We start from the raw sequence: 15,320 nt of genomic DNA, 5'->3' as shown, positions 1-15,320 counted from the left end.
GAAGACATTAACACCCCAAACAAGAGAAAGCTTCCACAGTTTCACTAAAGTGTTCCATGTAGGAAAGAAAACAGAATTTTAAAAACCTGAATGCTACCAGGTCTCATTTGGTCCAATTGGGAAGAACTCTCTTCTTCCCAAAGAGGAGGTACAAAAAGGCAGTGATTTAGCTATGTACTTTTATTTCCAAACATTCTCCCTGAAAGCCTATGGCAAGGATGCATCTTCTATTCCGTTAAGGCCACAGAATTATTGGCTTATTACCACTAGTAGTAGATCAAAACTATCTTGATGGCAAAACCATGTCTTCTACACCTCAGTTTTCTCCATAATCCTAGCATGGTACCTAGCTTATTGTTAATGTTCAGTTAGTTGAATTTAATTATGTATAATGTAAAAAGACTTAACTGGGGGGGTCTAGTATTTGGTTTATTTCTTCCTAATAGCAGTATTCTAGTTTTCAGGTTTTTATTCCATATGGGTTTCTCTATAGAAATGGCTACAGACACAATGAAATAAGCAAATGATTTTCCAAGATTATTACTCTGGTCTGTAATTTCCTTTCCTTGTGATTTATCTATCTAGCTTTGGTATCAGGTTGATGCTGGCCTCACAGAATGAATTAGGAAGTCTTCCTTCCTCTTCAATTTTTAAAAAACTTTGAGAAGGCCTGGTGTTAATTCTTTGAATGTTTGGTAGAATCACCAGTGAAGGCATTTGGTCCTGTACTTTGTTGGGAGGTTCTTGATTACTGATTCAACAAAAATTTTTACTTTGAAAGGTCAATCATTCATTCATTCACCTAGCCCCTAGGTATACAAAGATGAGTAACATAACCTGTATCCTTAAAGAGATTACCATCTAATGGAGGAAGCATAATTCATTTGAATTTATATTTGTTTTTAAAACCTAGTCTCATTTCTTTGTGGTTGTATTTCATATGTAAAAAGCGAAAAAGGATTATTATTGATAATTTAATCCAAATGCTTTAATATTGCAACTAAGGATAATAAGACTCAGAATTTAAATCAAGTTCCCAAAGAAACACACACATAGTTGACAGTGTCTGGCCTCCCAATTTAGTGATCTTTCCACTGTTAACTCTACTCCATCTTCTTTTGTTTTTATTTTTTTACTGAGATGTAATTCATTCACATTCCATAAAATGCACACACTTTAAAGTGTGCAATTCAGTGGTTTTTAGGATGTTCACTTATTATGTAACCATCAACACTATCCAGTTCCATAAAATTTTCATCGTCCCTCAGAGAAACCCTGTACCCATCAGCAATCTTCTCTCTTTTTCTTTGTTACTCTAGCTAAACATTTGTCAATTTTGTTGTTCTTTTCAAAGAACCAACTTTTGGTTTCATTGACTTGTTCTATTGTGACTCTATTCTCTATTTCATTTATTTCTGCTGTAATATTTATATTTCCTTCATTCTGCTTGCTTTGGGTTTAGTTTGCTCTTCTTTTTCTAGTTTCTTAAGGTGGAAGATTAGGTTATCTATCTAAGACTTCTCTTCTTTTTTAACATAGGCATTTATAGCTATACATTTCTCTGTTAGTACTGATATCACTACATCCTGTAAATTTTGGTGTGTTTCATTTTCCTTCATCTCAAAATATTTTCTAATTTCTTTTGTGATTTCTTCTTCGATCCATTAGTTACTTAGAAGTGTGTTGTTTCATTTCCACATATTTGTGAATTTTCCAAGTTTCCCTCTGTTTTTTATTTCTAATTTCATTTCATTGTGATTGAAGAAAATACTTGGCATGATTTCAATCTTTTTAGATTTACTAAGACTTGTTTTGTGGCCTAACATATGGTCTATCCAGAGAACATTCCATGTACATTTGAGAAAAATGCGTAATTTGCTGTTGTTGGATGCCGTGTTCTTATAATGTTTGTTTCTTGGTTTATAGTCTTTTTCAAGTCATCTATTTATTTGTTGACCTTCTGCCTCATTATTCTATCCATTATTGAAACTGGGATATTGAATTCTCCAGATACTACTATTTAATTCTTTATTTCTCCCTTTTATTCAGTCGATTTCACTTCATGTATTTTGTTACTGGGTGCATATATGTTTATAATTTCTATATATCCTTGATGGATTGACCCTTTTATCATTATAAAATATCCTTACTCATCTCTAGTAAAAATTTTTGTTTTAAAGTCTATTTTGTCTTATATTAACATAACCACTTCAGCACTCTTTTGCATGGCATATCTTTTTCCATCCTTTTACTTTCAACCTATTTTGTCTTTGAATCTAAAATGTTTCTCTTGTAGATAGGATATAATTAAATAATGTCCTTTTAAAATCCATCTGTCAATCTCTGCTTTTCAACTGGAATGCTTGATCCATTTAATTTTTTCCCCAACCTTGCCTTTTGCTTTAGGTTGGTCTACTCTCTCCATTTAGAGAAGAGTAATCTGAAGCTAAATCATTCACATTATGAGAATGCTGATTCATGGCAAGTCAAAGTTACATGAATAGTTGCAGAAACAATACTAGCCCCATACACAGAATTCCATCATACCCTGACCCCCCTCCCCCGATAGCTCAATCCACCAACTTTAACATGTTGTCACATCACTATTTCTTTCCCTCCCTCTCTCCCTCCCTATCTATCATCCATCATATATTTCTCTGTCTTCTGAACATATGAGAGTTAGCTGCACACATCCTTGAACATACACTATAATTCACGTATGTACTTCCCATGAACAAGAACATTCTTTTATGTAATTCCATTAAGCACAGCTAAGTATAAGAGATTCAACAATGATACAATGCTTACATTCTATATTTCCTTTTCCTTATGTCTCAACTGTGTCCCTTCGAGCCACCTGTCCTCCACCCTCCAATTCCATCCAAGTTCATCCTTAGCATTCAATTGTCATCTAGTCAGATTGTCTTTTTTTTTTTTTCAATTGTGGAAACATACATACAGCCTAAATCTTCCCATTCCACCCCCTCCCTAGACTTCCATTAGTGGGATTAATCACATTTAGAACGATGTTATACTCTTTCCCACCATCCATTACTAGAAATTTCCCTTCACCTCAAACAGCAACCCTACACTCCTTACTTAACTCCCCATTGCCCCTTCCCCCATTTCTCTTAACCCATACTCTACTTTTCATCTCTATGGTTATATTCTCCGATAATTTCTTTGTGTTTACTGTGGGGCTTAAAATTAACCTCTTAAATCCCTATCAATCTTGTTTTTCTTTGATACCACCTTCATTTCAATAGGGCACATAAACTATGTTCCTATACTCCTTCATTCCCCCACCTTTATATAGTTGTCTAAAATTACATATTTTATATTGAGTTCAAAACCACTGATTTGTCCTTAGAGTCTGTGTATTTTTTATCATGTAGGAAGTAAATTGTGGAGTTATAGTTCAAAAATTATTGACTTCTGGCGGGTCGCAGCAGCTCGGGCGGCGGAAGGAGCGGCGGAGGCCGGCAGCTCAGCTTCGTGGAGGATCTCGGCGCGCCACGGTCCGCAGCACCCGGCAAGCGCCTGCTCCGCCGCTAGGATGCCCAAGAGGAAGGTCAGCTCGGCCGACGGCGCGGGGAAGGAGGAGCCCAAGAGGAGGTTGGCGAGGCTGTCAGCTAAGCCTGCTCCTGCAAAAGTGGAAGCGAAGCCAAAAAAGGCAGCGGGAAAGGATAAGTCTTCAGACAAAAAAGTGCAACCAAAAGGAAAAAGAGGAGCAAAGGGAAAGCAAGCTGAAATGGCTAACCAAGAAACTAAAGATTTACCTGCAGAAAATGGAGAAACTAAAAATGAAGACAGTCCAGCCTCTGATGAAGCAGGAGAGAAAGAAGCCAAGTCTGATTAATCTCATATACCATGTCTTATCAGTGGTCCCTGTTTCTCCCTTCTTGTACAATCCAGAGGAATATTTTTATCAACTATTTTGTAAAATGCAAGTTTTTTAGTAGCTCTAGAAGAAACATTTTTAAGAAGGAGATTGAAATCCCACCTCATCCCATTTTTTCAGTGTAAATGCCTTTTTTTTAAGAGGAGAAATCATTTGCTGGTTGTTTATTTTTTGGTACAACCAGAAAATAGTGGGATATTGAATTATGGGAGGCTTTGACTGTCTTGGTTGTCAACTTTAACATTCCATAGGGTGGGGGGTGGCAGTTTTTATACCCTGTAATACAACGCATACTAAATGATGATTTGGAGTCACAGTCTTGCATTTAATATGTCTTGAACATTTTAAATTACTTCTATTCCAATGTTTTTAGTAGAATTGTTTCTTAAAACTGCTCCCTGATCTTGGCTCTCCCTGTCAGAACTGTGTGTGCTCTGTAACATCTTTGGTTGTGGTCGTCCAGTTTTCCTAATAACTTTGTTATATGCTGTGAAAGATTGGAAATGTGAGTATTTAGTGTGTATGATATTAAATTGTGAATTAGTGGGACTTAACGATGTAACAGCTTATCAACATTTGAAGATATTGGTACTTGATATCCTCTTAGGGAAAACTTGCCTCCAAATTTTAAGCTGGAAAGTCACTGGAATAACTTTAGACAAGAATTACAACTCTATGGCTTTTTAGATTTTAGGTACATACATTAATTGTGTACAGATTGTTCATAATGTCTGTGTGCTGATCTTCAGAACAACCAATAAAATCTCAATTATGAAAGGAAAAAAAATTATTGACTTCTATTTGTATTCCATTGTGTTTGGAGAACGTCCTTTGAGTACATTCAATTTTTTTTTTATATATAATTTCTTGAGGCTTGTTTTATGTCCCAGTTTATGGTCCCTTCTGGAGAAACATCTGTGATCACTGGAGAAAAATGAGTGTCCTGGTGATTTGGGATGTAAGGTACTATATATGTCTGTTAAAATTCTCTATATCTCTTTCTCCTTTCTTTGTCTCTCTGTTGGTAGGGCTTCCTTTAGAATCTGAAGTAGGGCAGGTCTTTTATTGGCAAAGTCTCTCAGCATTTGTTTGTCTGTGAAAAATTTAAGCTCCCCCTCAAATTTGAAGGAGAGTTTTGCTGGATAAAGTATTCTTGGTTGGAAATTTTTCTCTCTCAGAATTTTAAATATGTCATGCCACTGCCTTCTTGCCTCCATAGTGGCCACTGAGTAGTCACTACTGAGTCTTATATTGTTTCCTTTTTATGTGGTGAATTGCTTTTCTCTTGCTGCTTTCAGAACTTGCTCCTTCTCTTCAGTATTTGAGAGTCTAATCAGAATATGTCTTGGGGTGGGTTTATTTGGATTTATTCTATTTGGAGTTCTCTGGGCATTTATGCTTTGTGTGTTTATATTGTGTAGAAGGTTGGGGAAGTTTTTCCCAACAATTTCTTTGAATACTCTTTCTAGACCTTTACCCTTCTCTTCCCCTTCTGGGACACCAATGAGTCTTAAGTTTGGACATTTTATTTTATCTATCGTATCCCTGAGATCCATTTCGATTTTTTCTATTTTTTTCTCCATTCCTTCTCTTGTTCTTTCATTTTCTGTTCTGTGGATTTCTCGGACACTGAGATGTTGTTCAGCTTCCTCTAGTCTTGTATTATGAATATCCAGAGTCTTTTTAATTTGGCCAACAGTTTCTTTTATTTCCATAAGCTCTTCTATTTTTTTATTTACTCTTGCAATGTCTTTATGCTCTTCTAGGGTCTTCTTTATGGCACTTATATCCTGGGCCATGGTCCTCTTGATGTCCTTTAAATCCTTTGCCATGTTTTCATTCTTTGATTGTAGTACTTTAATTAATTTTGCGAGGTATAGAGTTTCTTCAGAAATCTTGATTTGTGTGTTTGGAGCTGGATTCTCCATATCATCTGGTTTTATCATATGCTTTAAGATTTTCTGTTGTTTTTGGCCTCTTGGCATTTGTTTTGCTTGATAGGGTTCTTTCAAGTTGTATCAAAAAAAAAAAGGGGGATATCGATCTAATTTTTCAGAGACACAGTTTGGTGACGTACACTTTCTCTTACTAACCAGCAGATGGCATCTGTGAGTCTTTAATGTGTTAGAATTGCAGCTTGGTGACATACACTTTCTCTAACTAACCTGCAGATGGCGTCCGTGAGTCACTTCTTCCCCTCAAATCAGTTCTCCCCAACTTTGTGGTATGTGGGGATCTGATTCTTTTGGGGCCAATTGGTGCACTTAATTTGGGTGTGTTGTCGGTGCTGTCTGCCCCCAATGAGGGGCGTGTGCCTGAGTGGTTAGGGAGGAAGGGCAGTTTTAACAATCAAATCTCCCAGGTGTTCCCGGAGATTTAAGGCTGTTCTCTGCTGCTGACACAAAAGTCCTTGGTATTGGCGTAGGTTCCCTGGGATTTCCGAGCAGTTCCCCCCTCCCTGCTGTGTTTTTCCAGGACCTCTGTTGGGGGGGGGGGCGGGCCGTGCCACATCACAAGTGAGCGCTGGCCTCCAGGGAAGCCCTGGGCCACCGGGCTGTGTAGAGGCGTTCCCAGCCCGCTTCAAAGATGGTTGAATGGGACACATTAACTTCCCCGTTTCCGCACAGCTCTGCTCTCCCAGCTCTGGGACAATCAGCCGTGGGTGTATTCAAGGCCACTGTCCACGGCCGATATTGTGTCGTGTGAGTGATGCTGCGGGAAAGACTCTCTGTCAGGCTGGGTTTCTTGACTGGGCTCTGCACCATGTGCTCGCCCCAGGCAGGAGCAGCCCCGCCCACTGGGGTGATGGCTGGGAGGCTGGGCCTCTCGGCTGGGCTCTGCGCCGTGTGCTCGCCCCAGGCAGGAGCAGCCCTGCTTGCTGAGGGGATGGCCGTGAGACTGGGTTTCTCGGCTCAGCTCTAAGCCAAGTGCTTGCCCCGGGCAGGAGCAGCCCCACCCACTGGGGAGACCGCTGCAAGCCGCATGTCTCCCCTTTGTTTCCCTGGACCCAAGACAATCAGCAGTGGGTGTGGGAAGGGGTATCCTCCACCCCAGACACCAAGGCATTAGTCCAGAGCACTCCTGTCTTATCTGCAGCTGTTCCCAGGCTTCTTTTATATATACATATATATATATATATATATATATATATATATATATATTTTTTTTTTTTTTTAAAGTCCAGCCCACTGTTTCCCCCCAATGCAGCGTGGCTGAGGGATTCAGCCTACTCACTCACTCGTTTCAGAATGCAGACTCCTGGTTTTGCCAAAAGCACGTTCCCTGTGGCTTTAGCAGAACTTGTCCAGCTGGTGCTACTTTGGAAGTGGTGTTCTGGGTCCTTTCTGTTTTTTTGTCTAGTGTTTTCCACAGAGGTGTTTTTTTCTTTGTCTCATCTAGTCGCCACCTTAGGTTCCTCCCCTGTCATGTATTTTTTAACCTTCAATTACTCCATTACTTCCTTCCTTTGCATTAAATAGCTATTTTCCAGTAACCATTTTAATTTCCTTTTTATTTATTTTACTATTTTTTCAGTTAATTTATTACTGGTTGCTCTAGGGATTTCAATGAACATCTTAACTTCTAGCAAAATAGTTTGGAAGAACACCAATTTAATTTCAATAGTATGCAAAAACGGCTCCTATAGAGCTCCATTCATACTCCCTTCCTTTGTGATATTATTGTCATACAAATCACATATTTGTACATTGCATACTAATCAACATAGATGTATAATTATTGCTTTACACAGTTGTATTTTAAATTATATAGGAGAAATAAAGAGTTACAAACCAAAAATGTATTTATACTGTCCTTTAGATTTACCTACGTAGCTAACTTTGCCTGATTTTTATTTCTTTGAATTACTGTCTAGCATTCATTTTGTTGAAAGACTTTCTTCAGAATTTCTTGCAGGCCAGGTCTGATAGTCATTAATTCTCTCAGTTTTTATTTATCTGAGAATATCTTAACTTCTTCATTTTTGAAGACTAGCTTTGCTGGTAGATAATTCTTGGTTAACAGTCTTTTTTCTTTTAGCACTTTGAATATTACAACTCATTGTCTTCTGGTCTCCATGGTTTCTGATGAGAAATTGGCTATTAACTTTATTGATGATCCCTGTATGTCATGAGTTGCTTCTTTCTTTCTGCTTTCAAGATTCTCTCTTTGTTGTTGTCTTGACAGTTTGACTCTGATATGTCTGGGTGTGGATCTCTGAGCTTATCCTACTTGGAGATTCCTGAGCTGCTTAGATGTGTAGATCAGTGTTTTTCATCAAATGTGGGAAATTTTGGGTCATTATTTCTTCAAATATTCGTTCTTCCCCTTTGTCTCTTTCATCTCCATCTCAGATTCCTATTATGTATATGTTGGAATGCTTGATGATGTCCCATAGGTGCCCAAGTCTCTGTTCATTTTGTCTCTGTTCATTTTTACTCAAAATTTTTCTTTCTGTTTCACAGACTGAATAATCTCAACTGACCTATCTTCCAATTTGCTGCTTCCTTCTTCTGCCTGCTCACATCTCCTGCTCACCCACTCTAGTGAATTTTTAATTTATTATTGGACATATCAATTCCACAATTTCTGTTAGTTTTCATTTATTTTTTAAAATTTTTATCTCTTTACTGGAATTCTCTATTTGGTGAGACATTATTCTCATACTTTCCTTTAGTTCTTTAGATACAGTTTCCTTTAGTTCCTTGAGCATATTCAAAATAGAGGCTTTGAAGTCTTGTTTATTTAGTCCAACAACTAGGCTTCCTCAAAGTCAGTTTTCAACAAATGCCCCTGAGGAAAAGGCTGTTTGCACTGGGTGAGCTCCAAGTCAGGTACAATAAACATCCTTTTGATTAATGTCTTCCAAGGAACCTTCAGTCAAGTCAAGTAACGATAATTCTCTGGTAGGGCTTTGAAGGAACTCCAATGCCATTTTGCTCTTTCCAGTGACATCTAGGCTGCTGGTTTTCACTGTGATTGCAGCCTGTTCATTTTTCAAGGCTATGCAGAGCTGGGGAGGGGAGGATCAGAATAGGGCAAGTTAAAATGCCACAACACTCATTATTCTTAACAAGATTCAGCTGTTTATCTTGAATAAATGCTCCCCAGATTGCTGTAAGCCTTTGTTTAATTTTCAGTGTTTTGAAATAGTTGATTCTGACCATTTTTTCCAGTGTTCTCTCTGCTTTCCTAGAGGAAAGGATCTTCAGAACTGCTTATTCTGCCATTTCACTGATGTAACCAGTCACTGCACCTAATATACTAACTTGCATGTAGAAGGTGCTCATAACATTAATTATATCTAATTATTAACTAATTAAATCTACATTTATTCCTAAATAGAGTAGCACTGTGTGTGTATTGATAGTGAGATGCATTATTAATTATCAGAGTGAACTCTAAATGGGAATGACCAGATGAAATTGAGATGGACTTTCTTATTTAGCTTGAGGGGCACTTAGCCTGTCTTGACCAGCATTTGCCCTGTACTTTGCCTACTTGGACAGTAAATTTGTGGTCTTTTAACACTGACCTTTCTTATCTATAGATAGGATCATTATTCCCTTTATCTTAAATATTTGTAAGAGCCTAGTGGGAAGGCTTTACGTTACCCATGCCTGTATGGAGAGTTGTCTATGATGCTACGATGCCTGGAGAGGGCACTCATGATTCTGAGAAATACCTCCTGGTGCCAAGAATGCAGAAACACTTGATTCAGATGGGGGCTTTCAAGATTTGATGTGCTAGAGCTTATTACTGAAGGCCCTAAAGGGATCAGATGATCTCTGAATGGAAGACAAAGATAACATTTCTACTTCTCCAAGTAACTGTCCCTACTGCTTGACATGAAAAGTAAGATGTTATGTAGGTGAGAGGTGGGTCAAAGGCCTACCTTCTCACATCATGCACACATCTGAAGGATATCAATCATGGGCCAGGATAAGCATAGTGCATCTTCTTGAAGAGCCAATGTTATTCACAAATTTGGACTTTTTTTTTTTCTATTATAACAGACCCAGATGTATTATGAAATAGAATGCAAATGTCTTGTGAATGTTAAGACAAGTTTTGAGACTTGAGATTATGCAGGCTGCCTTGGCCATACCACAGAACCCTTTGAAGCACAAGCATTCACTCTCCCTTAGTTATTAGGGACATATAGGTGCAAAAGTTTGAGAAGAAATGGCATTCACCTTTGGACTAATCTTGAGATTCTGAATTTCCTATAGAGAACATGAGTTCAATAGATTTTTTGCAAATCCTTCAAGTCAGATGTACCTGTCTCTTGTCTATGTTACTCCCAGAACCCTAGGGAGACCTCAGCTGTGGATGGAGGGAAGTCCTACTAGCAGTAACCATAATGAGAGAGACTGCCATGGTAATTAACAACCTGTTGCTATGGGAATCCAAACAGAGTCAGAGCAATGTGTTATGAAGATATGTTTCTTCTAAGCAGGAATTGAAGTTATAGATCTGCCCAGTGGGTCTGTCACAGAAAAGTTCTTTTTAAAACCTGAAGACAAGCTCTGCAAGTAACGATTTTCAATTATCACAAGCAGCTGAAGAAGCCATCAAAAAATTTCTAGCATAAATGCTGTAAAGTGTCTTGACTTTGCTGACTAGAATCTTTTCAAATGCCTACAGGCATCATAGATAAGAGCATTTAATGAATTTCCTTAAAATAAAAATGAAAGCTGGAGATTTAGAGAAACCATCATAACAACCAAAGTTGAGTCAAGAAAAGGATTTTTATCCAGGTTTTACCCTAATAATTTATTTTCCCTAAAAATCATAAAAGATAGTACTATAAAATAGTTTAATGTTTAAATTCTTATAAGGATAGAGCTTACAGAAAAATTAGATCCTAAGAACAGCATCTTATCCATATTACAATACTAAGTTATACATGCTCACTAGGGAAACACTGATGGAAATTTAACACAAGCCATTTATGCTGATGTGTTCATATCAACAAAAATAATTATGGGCATCCCAGAAATTATCAAGTATTTAAGTTCCAGAAAGCAGTAGATAAAAACTGTAGTTAGTTTCCACAGTAGTTATAGATGTACCTTACCTAATGGTCAATTTCACAGGCTCAGGTGACCCATTGACGTTGACCAGAAACTCTTCTTGGAAGGGCCCCAGGATAGCAGAACTGAAGGAGATCTGGATAGCCTGGACTCCACCTGGTTCGATGATGCCTTCTCTGGGACTGAAAACAAAGCAGGCCCCCAAGGCCGTAGCTGGAGGCCCCACATTGAAGAGGGCATCAATGCTGCCTCTGTTGGACAGGATCGTCTACAACAACAAAAAAGAACGAACGAAAATGTGGACAATGGACCTCTTTACAAGCCCCGAACTGATCTATTTTCATACCATCATGTGGCTATATTGATTAACACAAATTAGCACAGAGAAGGTAGCTGGAATTAGAAGAAAGAAAAGGTCTAAGGGAGAAAATGAACTGTCTGAAGTCTTGTATGTTTGAAGATATGAATCCCAAGCCAGAAAATTTTGTATTTTTAGCCTCCTCTTTAAAGAGAAGTTAGTTATACATATTATACACATGATATAAAGACTGATCATAATCATATCTCCTGATGAAGAGCCATAAATGTCTTTTTGTTTTTGGATACTCTGTATAAAGTCATTGAGGAAAGGTAGGCATTTCTATTATCTAAATGACATGGATTCTCTTTGTTGTGCTATTAGATTACCTCCTCTTAGGATTCCTTCATCTCAAACTCTCTTGAGTGGATCATTGTTTTGGAATGCTCATGCAAGCAATTATTTTACTTATAGAAATGTTTTATTCCCATCTGCTAGAGTTCTGGAGCTATATTTGTGCCCATATTTGGTTGCACAATAGCTTTGTGTATGTATGGAAAGAGTTCATGCCTAGCATTCAGCATCCTCCATAGCTGGCCTCAGTCTTTCACTCCTGCTCCCACCTCCCACCTCCTGTGCATGGATCTGCCCGGCAGTCACACTGCCAAAGATCCTACCTCTATTCTCCACCAAAGCTGTCCTCATACCTGAATGGGTGAATAGCATGTTCTCTTGATTTACACAGGAAATGCCCTCAACCCATACTTAAGGGATTGGAGGACAAAGCCCAGAACATCGTGAAGAAATATTCAGAAAGGTAGCAGGAAAACATGGGGCATGTGGGGAACCAGGAAGCTGAAAATGGAGAATTTCCAGAAGAGGTCAAATGTGGACAGAGGTCAGGGAGAAGAAGTTCTGGGAAAAGTCTACAGATTTTAAATTTTTAATTAGAGATCAACCCTAACCTTGACGAAGAAAGCAATTCTCATGGAGTATGACTGCAGAAGCCACAGTACAATGTTTAGGGAGTGGATGGATGCAGGAAAATAGTGGTTGTCTATTGTAGATTCTTCTTTAGATAAAATGAAGGTGGAAAGTGAGAATGGGAGTGGAAGAGCTGTGGGAAGACATGGTAGAGGAGCCTGAGTGTATTTGTATTAAATGAGATGATGCACACTCAGCATCTGACTCAGCACCTGGCTCAGAGGAAGCACACATTAAAGTCTGTTGTTACTGCATGGTAAGAGAAGGGGGCTAGGTAATCCAGACCAAGATGTCTGGGTGGATGTGAAGGAGAATGGGTCCATGGACTCAGGCTGCCTCCCAAGACGCAGGGAAGAGGGAATTGGGAAAATACATAGATAGAAGGGGTCAGGGGTCCTTGTAGAAAAGACAACCACTTCTGCTAGGAGAAGAGGGACAATTTATCACAATAGACATGTAAATAACTGCTGCTTGATGTATCATTTTATGTTTATGTTTATTTCCTATCTCCCACTCTCTGTGTTATATTCTCTGGTAGTAGGAATCATGACTTGCCTTTCATTTCTTTTAAAGAGACCATATAATAAAGTGATTATTATGACCAGGGATTCTGAAGCCAAACTACCTGGGTTCAAATTCCAGTTGTGCCACTGACTGTGAGTCCTTGAAAAACTTACTTAGCTCCACTGTGCTTCAGTTTTTCCATCTGTAAAATGGGGATAATGCTACTACTTATTTCTCAGATTTCTGTGACGATTAAATTAGTTAATTATGTAACTCTTAGAATGGTGCCTGGCAGACAGAGCTAATAAATGATAACGACTGATGTTTAATATCCCCAGTGCCACACAGATTGGGTTTGAACTTTCTCTGTGCTTAAGAAGTACCTGACTTATTTTAGAGGTAACCCATGATTTTGGTCTTGAAGGATCCTGTTCTCCTTTCTGAGCAGACGCACAGATTATTTTTTGTTTGTTTGTTAATAGCATTGTTTTACTCTGATTTTCTATAAGGGGTCAGCTCCTCCATTTTCAAGAATTTATAATTCTTTTCCCCCAGCAATGGAGCATCTACTTTTGTATATAAAATCCAGTGGATAGTTTGGGACAAAATCTAGATTACTGATAATACCTTTACCCTTGCAGTCCAACTCCTCAGAGAGGAGAAAGTTTATAATAGAACTTTACCTCTCATTTGTTTTCTTTCTTAATTACACTGAGGAGTAGTTTATACTCTTGGGAGTTATGATTTATTCTTTATGTATGTGCTAAGCTCAGCAATGACTAAGGGCAATAGCTAGTTATTCAAATTTGTCTCTAGTAGGTAATGTAATAAGTTGAAAGAGAAACGCAATGAGGCATTAGCATTAAATATGCAGAGAGTGCAAAATATTGCCTTAAGAAGCACCTTACCATGTTCTTCTCTGCCACTGCACAGCTCTCAAAACTGTCCGGTATGATGCATTACCTCATTTAACACTTATTTAGCTTGCTGTGGTTTTCTTTACTGTTAAAACTTGGGAGAGTTGAAAGTGGTGGCATCAAGTACACTTCTGTAAATCTGTAAGAAATTATTAACATGTGCAGGGGAACCCTATCCATTTTAGGTCAGAACTAAAGGTCCTTTCCTGATGTGCCATCCATAAGGTATAGTTTGAAAGGTATAAGGGAAATCCACACTGGGTAAATTAAAGACAGACTTATCAGTTTAACAGAAACTTTTATACCATTCTCTCTCTCCCTAAGTGAGCCTACTCTCAAAATGCAGTACAGGACAATGCAGCATAGTTGCTGTGCATTTTTCATTTTATGGCAGTCACATGACTGATTTCTACATTAAAATTGTGCTTATTCTATTTCCCTACAACCCTCTACAAATTTACCGATTTCCAAATTTCAGTGATGTTTATTTGATTTCCAAAACAAATTTATTTCCTGCACAACCTTTCAATATAGGAGGTTAAGAATCTGTGTTAATACATTTGGAAGGGGAAGGGGCCCCAAATAGCCAAAAACCATCTTGAAAAAGAACAAAGTTGGAGATCTCACACTTCCTAACTTTAAAGCTTACTACAAAGCTACAGTGGCCAAAACAGCTTGGTACTGGCACAAGGATACACATATAGGCCAACGGAATCAAATTGAGAATTCAGAAATAGACCCTCTATATCTGTTGCCAACTGATTTTTGACAAGGCTGCCAAGTCCACTCAATTGGGAAAGAACAGTCTCTTCAAAAATGGTGCTGGAAGAACTGGTATGCATATGTAAAAGAATGAAGGAGGACCCCTATCTCACCATATGTGAAAATTAACTCGAAATGGATCAAAGACCTAAATACAAGAACCAGGACTATAAAGCTCCTAGAAGAAAATGTAGGGAAGTATCTTCAGGATATTGTGTTAGGCAATGGTTTCTTAGACTTTATACTCAAAGCATGAACAACAAAAGAAAAAATAAATGGAAGCTCATCAAAATTAAAAACTTTTGGGCATCAAAGGACTTCATAACAAAAGTAAATAGACAACACACAATGAGGGAAATATTTGGAAGCCACATATCCAATAAGGGTTTAATATCCAGAATACATAAAGAAATCCTGCAACTTAACAGTAAAAAGACAAACAACCCAATTTAAAAATGCACAACAGACTTGAACAGAGAATTTCTAGGGAAGATGGTGGAGTGGGAAGCTGCAGCAATCCCTCCTCCTCCAAAAACAGCTAGTTGAGCAGAAACTGCCTGAGACAATGGTCAGGGGCTCCAGAGGCCAGGGCAGCATTGTACAGCATCCAGGGAAGAGCAGGACAAAGAGGCTGAGACACTATGGTAAAAACTGTAAGTAAAGCACTCAGTGGAGACTTCTGGTGCCCGTCCCCCTTCTTGAGGCTATTCACCTTGGTCCAGTTCCTGGCTGGCTGCTGTGGACAGAGAGGGCCATGGAAGCCCTCTTCCCAAGAACAGGGGTGTGCATGGCCAGGTACTGATCCTGACTTTTGGTCATCAAATTGTGATCACTGGGTCCTGGCTTTGAGCCAACCCCAGACAAGGAATGCTGGCCATTGTTTCTATCTGACAGAGGAGAAGGTGGTGGAAGTTCAAAGA

At 38.6% G+C, this 15,320-nt stretch overlaps 2 protein-coding genes across 12 annotated transcripts in view; one reads left to right on the top strand and one right to left on the bottom strand.

Moving 5' to 3' along the window:
- HYDIN (HYDIN axonemal central pair apparatus protein) overlaps nucleotides 1-15,320 on the bottom strand; it is a 534,664-nt gene that overhangs the window by 289,954 nt on the left and 229,390 nt on the right. For all 11 annotated transcript variants that reach the window (XM_037815908.1, XM_037815907.1, XM_037815906.1 and 8 more), the window contains one exon: nucleotides 10,980-11,203. In XM_037815908.1, the coding sequence (XP_037671836.1) occupies nucleotides 10,980-11,203 (224 nt within the window). The remainder of the gene's footprint in view (nucleotides 1-10,979; nucleotides 11,204-15,320) is intronic.
- On the top strand, nucleotides 3,508-3,859 carry LOC119518643 (non-histone chromosomal protein HMG-14-like). The gene has a single exon (XM_037815917.1). It carries the CDS (start codon nucleotides 3,557-3,559, stop codon nucleotides 3,857-3,859), a length of 303 nt encoding a protein of 100 aa, XP_037671845.1. The 5' UTR covers nucleotides 3,508-3,556.

Source organism: Choloepus didactylus, chromosome 22 (genome assembly GCF_015220235.1).
Source record: "Choloepus didactylus isolate mChoDid1 chromosome 22, mChoDid1.pri, whole genome shotgun sequence".
NCBI lineage: Eukaryota > Metazoa > Chordata > Mammalia > Pilosa > Megalonychidae > Choloepus > Choloepus didactylus.
This window is presented reverse-complemented; position numbering and strand designations above follow the sequence as displayed.

Bases quoted from the DNA above. Each gene is read 5' to 3' on its own strand.
- LOC119518643 (XM_037815917.1), top strand. From the start codon at position 3,557: ATGCCCAAGAGGAAGGTCAGCTCGGCCGACGGCGCGGGGAAGGAGGAG.